Source organism: Cebidichthys violaceus, unplaced genomic scaffold (genome assembly GCF_023349555.1).
Source record: "Cebidichthys violaceus isolate CVI_PGR_0920_01 unplaced genomic scaffold, fCebVio1.0.p SCAF_54, whole genome shotgun sequence".
NCBI classification, from domain to species: Eukaryota; Metazoa; Chordata; class Actinopteri; order Perciformes; family Stichaeidae; genus Cebidichthys; species Cebidichthys violaceus.
In genome coordinates, this window is record NW_027176750.1 from 827,244 (window position 1) to 843,339 (window position 16,096).

At 40.5% G+C, this 16,096-nt stretch overlaps 2 protein-coding genes across 2 annotated transcripts in view; one reads left to right on the plus strand and one right to left on the minus strand.

Moving 5' to 3' along the window:
- The window catches only part of LOC137888497 (acylphosphatase-2-like), an 84,429-nt gene that overhangs the window by 27,289 nt on the left and 41,044 nt on the right, over positions 1–16,096 (minus strand). The window contains exon 3 of the mRNA XM_068731904.1: positions 1,537–1,727. Within this exon, the coding sequence (XP_068588005.1) occupies positions 1,537–1,543 (7 nt within the window). The 5' untranslated portion in view covers positions 1,544–1,727. The remainder of the gene's footprint in view (positions 1–1,536; positions 1,728–16,096) is intronic.
- LOC137888481 (forkhead box protein G1-like) lies at positions 3,373–4,620 on the plus strand. Its single transcript, XM_068731884.1, has one exon. The coding sequence runs from the start codon at positions 3,373–3,375 to the stop codon at positions 4,618–4,620; it is 1,248 nt and encodes a 415-aa protein (XP_068587985.1).

Consider the following 16,096-nt stretch of genomic DNA (forward strand, 5'->3'; position numbering starts at 1 on the left):
AGAAACACCATCTGGTACAAAAACACAGCAGAGATTTAATACGGCAGATTGGAGGAGGTGTGTGTGTGTGTGTGTGTGGGGAGGGGTAATCTGGATTTCAGCTCTGTTGTCATACAAAATCTGCAGTGAGTGTAAACAAACGATCACAGAGCTCAGTGTGTGTCACTGAATGCAGCTTGTAAATTAAAGAGTTCTGCCACGGTTTCTTGGTTTTTTTTTTAGAACTGCTCTCTGGACTCCCAAAACTCCGACTTGATGACCTTCCGATATGTCTGACTTCATTGCCGGATCATTAGGACCATGCGGCAAACTTGGGTGCTGAGAGATGAAGCCAAAGGGGAAGTGACAAAAGCTGCAGTTCATCAAATGACCACTATAGGCCCCAAAAGCGAGTCACTCCCTATAGACCCCCATGTTGTGCCAATGTCCAACTATACAGCAGAAAACAACAAGCAGCCTCAAAATCTCAAAATCTAATATCCCCATTCATGACAACTGTACGGGGAATGAATTTTAATGTTACTCACCCTTTAAATTATATTAAGGCTTAAAGTTATGCATACTTTGAGTGACAGGCGGGTGCCGTACCAGGTCTGCTTGTTAGGAGTTAGGTTGTGTATTCACTGCCAAGATGGCGACGGGTGGAGGCCCCGTGGATGGATACAGCGTTGGAGGCGGGGCCCCCTTTTCATTCCTGAAAGTGGCTCAGTGGAGCATGAAGCAAAGTTTGATTCACGAAAAATGTAATTACTCTGCTCTTCCGTTGATCTTCTTCATCCATGGGGCCCATATAGCAAGTGCACTGGTGTTTCTTTAACCCCGCCTCCGAGCTCTCGGTCCAGCCTCGTTCTAATTCACATGAACGGAGGAGGGACAATAACTATTAGGGCATTTTACAACCTTTGGGACCTAATAGTTTAAATGAGGGTTGTTCAAGTTTACGTACTGGGAAGTTGATTTACGCCAAAAAACTATTATCAGCCCATACAGGAGTCTCTTTCACAATGTAAGTAAGGCTATATTTTAGCCCCATGGCATCACGTGACTGACCAGGAAGTTGTGATTCCACCGTTTCAAAGCCCGGCGTGGCTCTTGTCGACTTGGGAGCTGCCCACTTTAGCAGTTCTTCAGAAACCCAAGGGTGACATCACAGAGAAGACGTCTATAGTTTATACAATGTATGATTAAGAGCTGTCTTTAGGACGGGTCTCTGTGTCAAAGACCTCTTATTAGGCTATTTAAGTTCGTGGCTTAGGCCATATGTCATATGTTCCATAATGAATGACACACATCAAACATGGAGCCACTGTACACTGTGCACAGTGTGTGAGGACAGAGGAGATTAACAGCGGCCCAGCAGATCCATGTTGATGGATGGAAGTATGAAATATTATATTACTGTATAACAACAGAACTAAATGTGGAAATACATGAATTGTTAACACTTAATGCACAATCAGTGGCTGAATTAGTACAAGCACAACATCACTTACAGACACACACACACACACACACAAACGTAAAGTCACCACTAACCGGTCATTTGCTGCTTTGTGTCCTGAAGATGGCACAAGAATCCAAATTTGCTCGACTTTTACAGGCTTGTTGAGTATCATGCTCTCTCCACTCCAAACACCTGCTGTTAGCTGGACGAGCTCGCTCCACAGTGGCAGTGCTCTATTTTGGGTCACTCAACACGTTCAGGCAGAGCTGGAGCCTTCGCTAACCTGTCGGGGTGAAATAACAGTGATTATAATGTGCATTGCAGTAGAAAAAGCAATGAGCTGGCAACATGAAGCACGTGCTGCCGATGAGGGCCCTGCAGCCTCTACTTTTATTTTTATTTTTGAAATTTCAAGGTTTAATATTCACCTCTGTGCTTCCTGCAGACAGCAGCCTGAGTCATACCTTTTTTTATCTACCAAAAATAACACTACAGAAAGTTGTTTTGACAAAGGCGCAGGACTGCAGTTTATATAGGTTTTAAAATAAAGGAAAGACTTATTTTTAAAACGTTGAATCACAAAGTCCACCAGAATATATATACATATAATTCTGGTGGACATCGACAAATTACCAGTGTAATGTGTGTGATACTGTAAAACGTAAAAATTCCAAATTCCCAGAAACAATACAGAGGACATACCTCGATATGTTCAATGGCAGCTATAAACCGTCTTGGGAGTTTGACTCAGTGTTAGCATGATTTAGCTTCACTGAAGATGATACAGAATATGAGACATTTCATGGACTGGAACACGGTTTTTTTTCTGCATTTAAGGGACATTTAGGTGGACAATCTGGTTTAAAACGTTTCATAAACAATATGTATTATTGTTATTATCATTATTATCATTGTATTTTATAACATTATTAGCAGTCTGATTACACACACCAGTCAGAAAATAAGAAAATAAACAGGCTTTTATGATCTGCAGTACTCAATGCTACCGAAAGGAGGCACTCGGGTTACAGCGTCTGACCTGCCGCCTCTGGGCTCTCTCTCTCTCTCTCTCTCTCTCTCTGTGTGTGTGTGTGTGTGTGTGTGTTTCCAGAATGATTTTTATCAGTAGACAATAGCGGCGCGCTCAGTGCTTCACCCCGCCTCCCCCTCCTCTCGCCCTTACCCCAAAACACACACATGAACGCACACCGACCGTGCACGAGCTGTGTTTGCCGACATGAATTCAAACTATTACTGTCGTTGAGAAAACAAAGCCGAGGAGGCTGACTGCCCTCGCCGCCTGTGCGCTTTTACGCACATGCACAGGCGCGCACACACAGACGTGCGCCTTTACGCACAAGCTCTGAAGGGGATTTTACGCACACATGCACAGAGAGGAGGGTGCATGACGCTCGGCACAATTACATGAACAAATTTAGGGTGAGGTGCACGCGCGTAAATACCGAAAGAGACAGATTAAAGAGAGCAGATACAAATGACGGGTTCGCGTTGTTAGAGACATTAAAGGTCGACAGAGTCTCACTTTGGAGACGGAAGGACGGAGAGGAAGAAGCAGAAAAGAGGATTTGTTGACAAAATCAGCAAGTTGGAGAAGCTCCGCCTCTCCGTGATGTAGCCGCGAGTCGGAACCTCCTTAATTACTAATTTCTCTACATTCAAGCCACGCTCTCTCTCTCTCTCTCTCTCTCTCTCTCTCTCTCTCTCTTTCGCTCTCGCTCTCTGTCTGTCTCTATTCTCTCTCTCCACTCCTCCATCCATGCATCTCTCATCCTGACCCTCCTTTCTCTCTCCTCTCTGTCTCTCTTTCGTTTCCAGCCCGGATAGCGGAGGTGGACGAGCTTGGAGTTGTTGTTATTTTTTTTATTATTATTATTTATTCCTCGTTTTTGGGAGACCCGCCACCGGGCATGGAGGATGTAAAAGACCCGCCGACCGTCCACCGGTCCTCCTCCTTCAGTATCAAGAGCCTCCTGCTTCCCTCTAAGTGCGACAGACCGGACCCCGTCGTTGCTGCCGCCGCCGCCGCCGCCGCGGTCGTTGGCATCCCCGGGACCTTCTCTCCTACCCCGGGCTCCGACTCTGAGAAGTCGCTGGACCCACCGGAGGTGGACTCCACGGCTGCGGCTTTGGACCCGGAGAAGCCGGCCAAGGAGGAGCAGGGGGAAGAGGAGGAGGAGGGCGGAGGGGGAGGCGGCGGAGGGGACGGCGCCAAGGCCACACCGGAGCAGAATACTAACGGCAATAATAGCGGGAAAAACGGGAAATATGACAAGCCTCCGTTCAGTTACAACGCCCTGATCATGATGGCCATCCGGCAGAGCCCCGAGAAGCGGCTCACGCTGAACGGCATCTATGAGTTCATCATGAAAAACTTCCCGTATTACCGGGAGCACAAGCAGGGCTGGCAGAACTCCATCCGGCACAACCTGAGCCTCAATAAGTGCTTCGTGAAGGTGCCCCGGCACTACGACGACCCGGGGAAGGGGAACTACTGGATGCTGGACCCGAGCAGCGATGATGTTTTCATCGGAGGGACAACTGGGAAGCTCCGCAGACGCTCCGCCACCTCCCGGGGCAAGCTGGCGATGAAGCGCGGGCTGCGCTTCGCTCCTCTCGGCTTGGGGATTAACGAGCGGGCGAACAACCCGCTCTACTGGCAGATATCTCCTTTTCTCTCCCTGCACCATCACCACCACCACCACCCGCACTACAACGGATCCTCACCCGGGTTTTTGAACCAGGCTGCCGGCTACGGTTCGCTGCTGCCTGCAGTGGAGCAGCTGAGCAACGGGGACCTGGGGCGCTCCATCCTCGGCGGGTCGGCCGCCGGGGCGCTGGGCTTGACGAACAGTTACGGGATGAGCACGTCGCCGGTCGGGCTGCTCTCCGGACAGTCTGCCGGGTATTTTGTCTCAGGGACCCAGCATGCTGCGGCCCCGGGGCAGCCGGGAGGAGGACCGCCTCCTCACCCGTCGCATCTCCAGCAGAGCGCATCGGGTTTTGGCGGCTTGGCGACCAGCAGCTCCTCGCAGTCCCTGCTTTCGGACTCCCTCAGAAATAGCTCCCTACCGGCCTTCTCCCCGGGCATGTCCGCGGGGTTCCCCGGGATGCTGTCCCATCAAAAGAGGGTGACTTCTAACGCTTTCCTAAACTGAACTCCCCCCCCCCCCCCCCCCCCCCCCTCCTCCCGCATCACCATCACTTCGCAGTGGATGGCACCGGGACGAGGACGCACAAAAGACGTCACGTTAAGGGCAAATAATAAATGGTAAATATCAATTATTGAACGCAAACAAATATATATGAAGTGAACCTTTTTTGGCCATATTCCGCCCCGAAGAGCAACGGGTTTATTTTTAAGGATTTTTTTCGCAATTGTTTGAAAAAGGGACAAACTTTTGTTACCCGCGGGTTGTACAACTGTAAACTAGACTTGCCAAAGGTAACGCTTTAAGTATATTTCCAGCTATTTATATCTTGTACAAAGATTTTCAGTACTTTCTTTGAGTCTTTTATTTATGTTTTGTATTTATTGTACAATGTATTTAAATTCTATTTGTCAGTGTATACTTATCAGTATTGAGGAAAAGGGGGAGGGATGGAGTGAAAGGAGACATACAGGGTTAATAATTATTTATGCATTTTGTGACAATCAATGACAAAAAAGACAATCAAAACTTTTTAATTTGTCTTTTTTTTTTGGGTGGAAAAACGTTTGAATAAGTAAATAATGAATAATAATAGCCTTAAAATCAGCAGAAACAATCAGGGGTTTTGAGAGGAAACATAAGCCTACAAATCATATCTCTACTCAGGTTTGACCCCGGACAGGCCTAATAATAATAACAATAATCACATCAAAAAAACTGCTCTATGTGAAGAGTTTCCTTCCAAAATAATGATATCCAAAAAATAAAACAAACTTTCTCCAATATGACAGAACTGTAGCTAAGCTAACATCCGTACTGCTGCCTTTCAGTGCTAGGCATTTATTTTTGGACTTGACCCACCGCTTTAAGTAAATCAATAAATACATGGATATAATTGTTTTTGGAATAAAACTCTTCATATGTAAAATTATGCAAAACAACGCAGCTGTAACACAAGTTTATGTATGTTTTCTGTTCATCATCAAATCCCAGATTGTCCTCTTCACTTCAGTTGATTTTTGGTTTGATTAGGCCTGTGTGTGTGTGTGTGTGTGTGTGTGTGTGTGTGTGTCAGCACAGGCCAGTACGAGCGTAAAACCTCCTGCGCATGTGCGCTCATGGCCGCCGTACAAACTATTTCATTAATAAAAAAACAACAACACTTTAGCTCCATTCCATTTTGAACAACCAGCTGACTTGCTCCTATTTCCGGGGAAAAATTTAAAGTGACCGTTGGACGCCTCTGCACAGTTTTTCTGCAGTTTTCTGGCTCCTAATACACACACACACACACACACACACACACACACACACACACACACACACACACACACACACACACACACACACACACACACACACACACACACACACACACACACACACACACACACAGCTGGTGTCAGGCGAAAAGCTTGAAAATGTTTTTGCTGGAAACTAAGAATTAAGAAAAACACATCATTTGAATGAGCATGATGATTCATTGTTGACCTTGGAAATAGTAGCTTGACAAAAAGAATCTCCACTTCACCAGAGCTTTCAACACATCTCATGGCCTTCCTCATGGCTCAGTTGTCATCGAGACAGTTTTTAGCTTAATTTAATTTCAATGGAATTGGATGAAAGTGCATTTTTTTTTGGGGGGGGGGGGGGGGGATTATTTTGAGGGTTTTATGAAACTGAGGATGCGAGAAATGAGTCTCTGAACTTCACCACACTGGGAGATACGAGGTTTTCAGCCAAGCTGCAGTGATAGGCCGATATTATGCAACCAAGAGCACACCAGCTTCAATGGCATCCTAAAAACGTGCATCAGCTGACCTCAGCATTGACAATCTGATACCGATACTCATGTTTCATGTGCCGATATTAGTGATACCCAGGTTTTAGTGAAAAGACAACAAGGTGTTGTAGATTGAAAACTGAAAACAACATTTTGGTTTCATTCATTATTTAAGCTCAATATTTGTAACCTTATTCCAACATGTTGCAGGATTCATAAAGAGTCTGCTCTTGTTATTTATAGCTCAGAAATTAACATAAAAATTAAATAAAAAGATATTAATTTACTTTACAAAAGAGCACCCGGATGTCTTTTCACCACAGCCGAGTTAATTTGGAAGTTACTGGTTATGTGAATTTAATTTTCTCTTTTTTTTGAGGCTCAAACTAATAACAATTATTTTATTCCTCAATAGATAATTATTTTGCAATTAATATTTGGTGCAAGTTAGTCAGTATTTAATTACATGAATCACATGACACAAACTAGTGAAATAATAATAACTGAACTTATTTTAATTTTTACAGTTGTTTTCCTGATCAGCATTATAGCCCACATTTGATAAAATAAATAAATAAAAAATAGATCTCTTCCTGACTGTTTACAAAGAAAATTGCACAGAACCTTGTGACTGCATTATAAAAAATATCCTAATGCTCATGCTATTCTTTTTATAATAAGCACAGAGAGTGAGCAGCGTTTTGACTATCAAAGTATTGATCACTGTGGTATTGATCGGTCTGTCCTCAGATCTCAGGTCAGTGCCGTCTGAGCTCTGAAAAATAATCAGGATCAAATAAATGTTGCCTTTGCAAAAAATAAAGAAAAAAGAAAAAAAAGGTCCAGTAGAGAAAATGAGGCTGCAGATAAAGGTTGATTCATAAAAACGGTCGTTTATGGCTGATGTGATGCCTGTTTATCAATAAAATGTCAATGATATAAAAAGTTAAAATTGCAGAAATGTGAAAAAGTGACATTATTATGTGAATTATTACATTTAAAAGGAAATACAGATATTTAAAAAAAACAATTGTGGTTTAAGTTAGGCTAAAATCCGCCGGTCGCTGCTGTTGATAATATTAAACTGCACTGTTCAATATATTGATTATTATCTAAATCACCATCAGTTTGGGGCCTTTAATTGCAAAAATAAATATAATCTTTTGACTGTAAACAACCCGCATGTTGGATTTAATTTTAATTGATTGATTTCAATTTGAGTTTTTGAAAATGAATCTGTGTGTAATGTTTCTGTTGATATGTTTTAAACCGCTGAGCATGCAGACAGCAAACCAGAAGCTGCTTTCTCCCCATGTTTTAATTATTACGTTTTACAGAGCAAGTCAGAAACAAACTTATGTAACCTCTGACCAAAATAAAAGCCTCCTGAAGCCCAAACAGAGGCTGACCTTGACACACACACACACACACACACACACACACACACACACACACACACACACACACAGACACACACACACACACACACACACACACAGAGAGAGAGCGAGAGAGAGAGATAGAGAGAGAGAGAGAGAGAGAGAGAGAGAGAGAGAGATATTAACATGTTGGTAAACACTAGAAAAACAAGATTTTTTTATTGGCAAAATAAAAAGCACTAAAAGTTTCCTATTAAAATATTGAATTATAGTGTTAAAATATTGCAGAAGAAGAAACAGTATTAATTGACAGCAGGTTGTTTTTTTTTTTTAAATTCGCACCACATCACTGTTTTCCATTTTGGTTTAAAAAAAATAAAAATGTTTACTTTTTCTTCATTTTTTTTTCTTTTTGTTGCACTTTTGTTGTTAGCGTTCACTTGTATGAAGTCTGTACTGTCTGTTTCCGTTGCTGTCCGTCTCTTTGTTTGTTTTTCAGAGAAACTAAACTTGATTAAAAAGGATGAAATAACCCGAAGCAGAGTTTCTGCCTGATGATGTGCAGAGGAACGTAGAACCTCACGCTCTTGGAAAATGTTATTGAAAATCCTGATATTTACTTTCTTTTGAGAATCTCACTTTTTATTTTTCTTTAATTACAGAACCGACTGTTTTGGCAGTTTTAAACATTTGAGTGTATTGTTTATTGTTTGTTTATTGTTTGAGTTTTTTGGTAGATGCTTAACTGACCTGTTCATTCAATTTTATTTGAATTACTTGCCACGTGACTTTATTATGGGTGACTTTTATTACACAGGACTTTTTAAAAAAAACTTTCAGTGCCGGTAAAATATTTTAGTATTTCTTTTGGTGCGATTTACTTAAAAAAAACCTTGATTGGTTTTTGAACAGAATATAAGAGACGTTTAGTTGCATCATGACATTTTTCAGACTTTTTTATTTTCACTAGATTTAATTTTTAGGATTACTTACATGATTTATATATATTTTCAGGGTTATTTTGGGTATTTGTTGAAAGGTTCACAAGTATCTTTGTTACTTTTTACTGAGTTTTTTTTTTAGTTTACCTCAATACTTAATACACACCTTTGGAGGGGAACGATTGAAATATATGTTTTTGGGAGAAGGACAAGGAGTCAGACTATTCAGTATTATGTTTTTATCAATCTGTATTTTTCAGTGGATATTATGACGTCTGTTTAGCAGTGTGAACTGTCACATTTATATTACATTATATTATTTATTCAGAGGCCTCATCATGCAGCAGTTTGACTATTAATCTTCAGTTTGCTTCAGTCTTGATTACTTGATGAGTTTGAGGTTAATTGATCTGTTTTCTGATTTCACTTCTGTAAAGTCTGAGGTTCACTCAGTGAGGAGTTTCACACACAGTTTGAGAGCAGTGTGTTACGTCACATGATCCACGTGTGTTCATCCAGCAGCATCCAGCCGTACCGGCCTAGACAGCAAAACAGGCCAAAGTTTGCTTATATTAGTTTGTAAATGTGTTATTCAATAGCACAGCACTAGTAGTTTGTACATGAAATGTAACTAAAATTCCACAACAACATTATTTTTTATTTATTGTTGCAGCTATATGAAATATAAGACTATCCCCTCAACTTGTGGTAAACATGACTATCATTATTCAATCACTGTGTGCAGCTCTCTGTCATAATCTTTAGTTATTATGAGGCTGTTTCAGTTCTCAGTGAGATAACATTTCATACTTTACGGTGTTGTAAAGGTCTTTGACCATAATTAAGCTCGAACCATTATAATACACATTTAAGTCCTTTTATGGTGCTAAATATAGTGGCGTTACAATAAAGACATTAATGTTCCTATAGGGTCAATTCAATAGTTATTTGTAAGTCTGTTCATATTTTTTATCATCCTTAAAAACCTTACAGTTTAAAGACTGTATTTATACATTTCAAATAAAATGAATCATTACATTATAATGGAGAAGAAATACAAAATAATAACAGAAAAACAAACGAAAATAGACTCTACAGTATAATGAATAAATAAATCAAGATCAATAATTTAGAAAAAAAATTACTGATCTTCTCAGACAATAATTTATGTTTCATAAAACGGCCCAAAAAGTTATAAAAAATAGAATATAATTATGAATAATAATGGAGATAAAAAAACGCAGAGAAGTGTTTAAATGATCCGCTTGTCTATCTGTCTGTCTCTGAGTCTCAGTCTATCTTGTTACAGCTTCTATCTCTGTCTCTGTCTGCCGCTGTCTTGTTTGTCTTTGTCCATTTCTGTCTGTGTTCTTATCTCTGTCTCTGATTCTGTCTCTGCTTGTCCATTTGTCTGTCTCTCAGTCTCTGTCAGTCTGTATTTGTCTGTCACAGCTTCTGTCTGAGTCAGTCACTGTCTCATCTGTCCTTGTCTATCTCTGTCTCAGTCTGTGTCTCTGCTTGTCTACCTGTCTGTCTCTCTGTCTCAGTCTGGATCTGTCTCAGTGTCTCAGTCTGTGTCTCTGCTTGTCTACCTGTCTGTCTCAGTGTCTCAGTCTGGATCTGTCTCTCTGTCTCTGTCTGTGTCTCTGCTTGTCTTCCTGTCTGTCTCTCTGTCTCAGACTGGATCTGTCTCTCTGTCTCAGTCTGGATCTGTCTCTCTGTCTCAGTCTGTGTCTCTGCTTGTCTACCTGTCTGTCTCTCTGTCTCAGTCTGTGTCTCTGCTTGTCTACCTGTTTGTCTCTCTGTCTGTGTCTCTGCTTGCCTACCTGTCTGTCTCTCTGTCTCAGTCTGGATCTGTCTCAGTGTCTCAGTCTGTCTCTGCGTCTCTGTAGCTTTAAGAGGAGTCGCTCTGGGAGAATTTAGGTCAGCGAAGCCATTCAGTCAGCTAGCTTGCTTTGGCAGCAGGGACGGCCCAGAGGGGCGGGGCTAAGAGGAGGGGGAGGGTGCGTAGTGATGTCATTTTGTGCCTGAGTGATGTCACACCCACCACAGACTGGAACCAAACCAGTCAAACTCACACTTCACGCTTCCAAAAGATCTAGCCTAACTTAATATCTGTACAGTAAAGACTAGCGGCGGCTCATGATTGGACCGTCTGGTGCCGACATTCACAACATCATCATGTTGCTTCATGGCATCACCAAGGTGTTTTCATGGCACCATTATAATGCTTTATGCTACTTCATGCTATCTTTGTGGTGCTTTATGGATCCTTCATCTCTTCATCTGTAGATCCATATTTAACAGTCAACAGTCTTCTACAGACACTTACTGAATGAAGACTAATTAAGAGCCCAAAGTAACAGATTCAAATGTTTTGTTTTGTCAGACCAAAATATATTGACCTTACAATGATGTACAAATACATGGAACCAGTGGATTTTTGGTATTTTGTCTTGATAAAGGACTTAAACAATAGATTGCTTATGAATATTATGGTTAATTAATATTCTGATGATGGCATGTCGAGTCTGTCGCCTGATAATATCAGCGATATTGTTGAGAACACTGAAAGGTACTGCTATGATAAAGTGTAAAAATATAGTAATTTAATAATAATTTATTGTTGGCTATTTGTTAAGTCTTTTTTTGTCTGTTTTGCAGAAATTAAAGTTACTTAAAACCAGTTAGAATAACATAAACCTTTGTGTGAAGGACTACTTCCTGCGTTGAACGTTGACATAAATCATAAAAGTGCAGAATAATAAAAAATAACTGTTATTTCTACGGACAACTACTGGGCTGTGTAAAAAGCATAGATACAGTGTAACATATCACACATCACAAAAACACAGTGGTGGAAGAAGTACTTTTAGTAATCTTTTACTTAAATAAAAGTAATAATACCACAGTGTAGAAATACTCTCTATTCAAAACCTTAGTTCAGTAAAAGAACAAAAGTATTTGCATCAAAATAAGTTGAATTTATGTATATATATATATATATATATATATATATATATATATATATATATATATATATATATATATATATATATATATATATATACATGTTATTTTCTTTTAACATGATTTAATTTGTTCCCCAAAGTACAGAATATCTTATTTCAGAATAATATATATTATCGTATTATAACTATTAATGTGTTCATCACTTTAATGTTGCAGCAGGAGCTATTTGTAATGACGTCATACTGATGGATAGCTTAACCTGTGACAATGCATCATAACGTATTAGTTGATGATATTTTGTATTCATAATCTGAATCTACAAAATATCTTAAGCTGTCAAATAAATGTAGTGGAGAAAAAGTACGACGTTTCCCTCTGAGATAGTGGACTAGAAGTGAAAAGTACAATGGAGGTACTCAAGTAAACTGAAAGTACCTCAAATTTGCAGTACAGTACTTGAGGCAATGCACTGAGTTATTGTACCACTGCAGGAACATATCAGAGGACTAGGATTGTTTGTAGAAGCTGTAGAAAGCTGGACATGTGACTCAGCAGACCGGAGTTGTGTGGTTTCTTTTTGACAGTTACGACATGTTGAGCCCTGCAGGACTGATAAGTGATGGTGATTGAGCGTTTGGACCGTCCCTGTCCCCTGCAGGAACATAGTTTTACACTCTGTCAGCAGCCCGCACACACACACACACACACACACACACACACACACACACACACACACACACACACACGCACACACACACACACACGGCGCTCTCCTGTTAAACCCCTCCAGGACGGACCAGCTGAGGACTGGACAGGATGTAGATGTCACAAAGCTGATTGACTCTCACTGACTGCTGTGTGCTGAAGCTGAATTTTACTTCCTTTTTACACAATAAATGTCTTAATGTTCAAATCACAGACTGCACAAAAACATGTCTGTAATGTTGCCGACATTAACGAAAAGTTTCTGTCAAATCTCTATCAGCTAATCAAACAGCAGCAGGTGGTCGAGGTGCTGTCAGGTTTTTAAGTGAACTCAGTCTTATACCCAAAAACAGATGGGAAGATTTGACATCACTATGTCTGTACGGTGAATATTAAATCATACAATTGGCAGATACTTAGCTTAGCTTAGCATAAAGACTGGAAACGAGGGGAAACAGCTAGCCTGGCTACTAGCACCTCTGGAGCTAACTGATAAACACGTTGTATCGAATTTGTCCACTTTAGACTTCAGGACATTACTGCTCCCAGTAATCAGATATTGTTACAGTACTTATTACTGTACATAAGGTATATTTAGGGTTATGTTTGAGGTACTATTCTATTTTTCATCCACTTTATTTCGGAAGCCAATATTGTACTTTTTCCTCCACTACATTTATTTGATAAGTGTAGGCCCTTTGCCACTTCAGATTGTCTTCACTGAAACTCTACATCAGAGAATCTTGATATGATAATGATTTGAGTATGCAGTGGTTTAGTTCAGTGTGTGATTAAGTGAACAAGCTGCTGTAACCAGAGCCGATCTGACAGACAAACAGCCCTCATACAGGTGATTACATCTGAGGAAAGGCATGTACAACCCCCATGGCTCTAATATACCCAAAGCACCGCTATATTCATACAGACCATTAGTGTTAAAGAAGCAAAAGTCAAAATATAAACGACGACAGGGTGAAATGAGTCATGACGTGTGTGCAATAACTCCTCAGTCAACAGAATGTCTGAAGTTAAAGCTCGGGTCGAGGATCTTGAGAGACAAGCAGGAAAAGTACAACGATCATTATGAACGTAAACAACAAACATGGCTACTCTAAGTACTCACAGCTGTCAAGCTAGCAGCTTGAGGAAGAGTCCATCTACATAGTTTATGACGTTTTATATTCAGTGAGAAATCGTTGTCTGTTGCTTTTCTTGTAATTCAAGCCTAAAATAAGTGTGACTTCAAGAAGTAGTTATCTTCCAGCATATAGTACAACCAACCAGTTTCAAAGTGCACCGTTAACATGCGAGATCTCAGAAGACGGTAAATATATTTCTATATTAACAGTTGAGGAAATAGTATAAATATTCTTAAGAATGAAGAACTGAAAGATGCATAATTTGTAATTGTATTTTTAAAGACTTCCAAATCAAGATATTTTGTAGCAGACGCAAAAGAAAAACCCCACTTCAAAACAAAGACATCTCAAACAACCAATAATAAGGAAGCTTGGGTTCAGAGGTCACGACATCCTGACATTGTTACTAATTTAACAGGAAAGCTTAAAGGGAATTTAAAGTTCAGCCACAGTTGAAACAGTTAAAACAAAACGTAAAGCTTAAATCCCCTTCATTCAGTTTGTTAAACAATCACATCTGCCTTATGGTCAAAGCTTTAATGCACTCTTTACTCTCCACAAGGCCCTTAATTCAACTTTATTGTGTTCATTTGATTCATTCAATCAATCTAATAATCAACTGATAGCCTATCACTTATTATGTTTTTATTCTAATGCTTAAACAGTTCAACAAAACGAAATAAAATGTAACTTTTGACTTCAAACTAAATAAATATATAACATGAAAGACAAATCTTTGATCTCTAACAGCCTGAAGGCATCTCCAGAGCCACACACTGCTGCACCTGAGAAGACTTTATGAACTGAACTCATCCACAATCCCACTGAATTATACACAAGGAGACAACAAAGCAGCTTCTTTACGGACAAACTATGAAACATGCAGACCAGAGCAGCAGATGTTCTTCAGCCGTTGGCAAGTTGAGACCCATTGAGAGGCACTGAAATGCTGAAATCCCAGACAAAACCATTGCTCAACAAAGCATTTCTGGATTACCACACACACTTTGTTTGGCAATAGTTTAGCAGAATTAGTTGTGTATGGATTTCCATAAGTGGATACAAGACACTTGGATAATGCAGCGCAGGAATTTTCAGAACCTTTTTGGACGATTTATAATGTTCTTTTGCTGTCGTACGTTCAGATAAATCGGTTTGCACTGATATGCTTTCCTTTATTCGTGAATGTGATAGAGAATGCACTGTATACATGTTATTTATGTTTCCAAATGCAAGAACAAAACGTCGTTCAGAAACCTTGAGATTCAAGATATTGTTTGCAGAAACGTACAATTCCAACGTTTCACTCTGGCGACTGCGTTAGTTCAGTCTAGCTAAAAAAATGTGTACTCGCTGACTGAGTAGTTCTTACTTCTTTTCTTAAACTAAGTGAACGCATCTCTGTTCAAATGGACTTTAGAACAGTAAGTGAACGCACCACCGTTCATATGGCTAACGACTTTCAGCGCGGGTTCAGACCGCATGTCTTCAGTTCAGCAGTCTGTTCAGTCTGTTCAGTCTGTTCAGTCTGTTCAGTCTGTTCGCGGTCCGAGCTGTATTATTCCAGCACACAACTTAAATTTACAACTGAGTTACCAGATTATTGTTTCTGTTGCGTTCACAATCCTGTAACGAGAATGCAACGTGGTGTGATTCACAGCTGAACCAACAACCTCAACCACCAGTGAGGAGCTCCGCTGATAAAAGCTACTGATTCAGCCGGTCGCTGTGTTTCCATCACGTTTTCAATTTGCGCATAAAAAAAAGTGCAAACAGCAGAAAAATCTGTATTCCCCCCCCCCAAAAAAATGTATGCTTGACTGAAGTGGAAAAGTTGGTCTATCGATTAAAACCAATGATGACATGCATGAAGCATAAAGAGCTGTAACCTTCCTCACATTAATACATCAAACAAACAGAAATGTCATATTTCCATCACGTTTTCCCACACATTCCTCCATCGTTTGAGCTTTGACTGGAGCTCCTTTAATGACCTCATCTCATTGTGTCCTCTAATGGCACGGACTGAAGAATTAGCTGCACCAGCTGTTTATGTATATTATACTAATATTAACACAACAGCAGTGGATGGAAACATTCATTCACATTTCTTTTGCAGATTTTCTGACAATTCTGTCAAAATTTGAGCTAAATTTGGATTTGGAACCACTCCATTCTTGGTACCACCTCGGTCAAGTTTACACGGGAGCTGGACCGATACTAGAAGTTGGAGTTAAAACACTGCAGATCACTGATTGGTCGGAGGGAATCGTCACTAGCGCGACGCGGGACATCCTGCACAAACCCGCCATTTTTTAAAAAGCCACGCTATCGTCTCTAGCTCACATTTTTAAACACCTCGACCCCGATTTCTCTCGACAGTTTTGCTTATCGCTGAAATGATTTAGCGAGTATCCCGCAGAAGATCTTGCCACGGCCGTCTCACCGCTACGACCATCAGTTGAGAATCCCGTCTAAATTGACGGTGTAATATCTGCAGTGGAAACACAGAACAGAAAATAGGACCTGGTACCAAAGTAAGTCGCGTCAGGCAGAGTCGCA

What these genes read in the sequence shown, in the direction of transcription:
- LOC137888481 (XM_068731884.1), top strand. Translation starts at nt 3,373, where the DNA reads ATGGAGGATGTAAAAGACCCGCCGACCGTCCACCGGTCCTCCTCCTTC.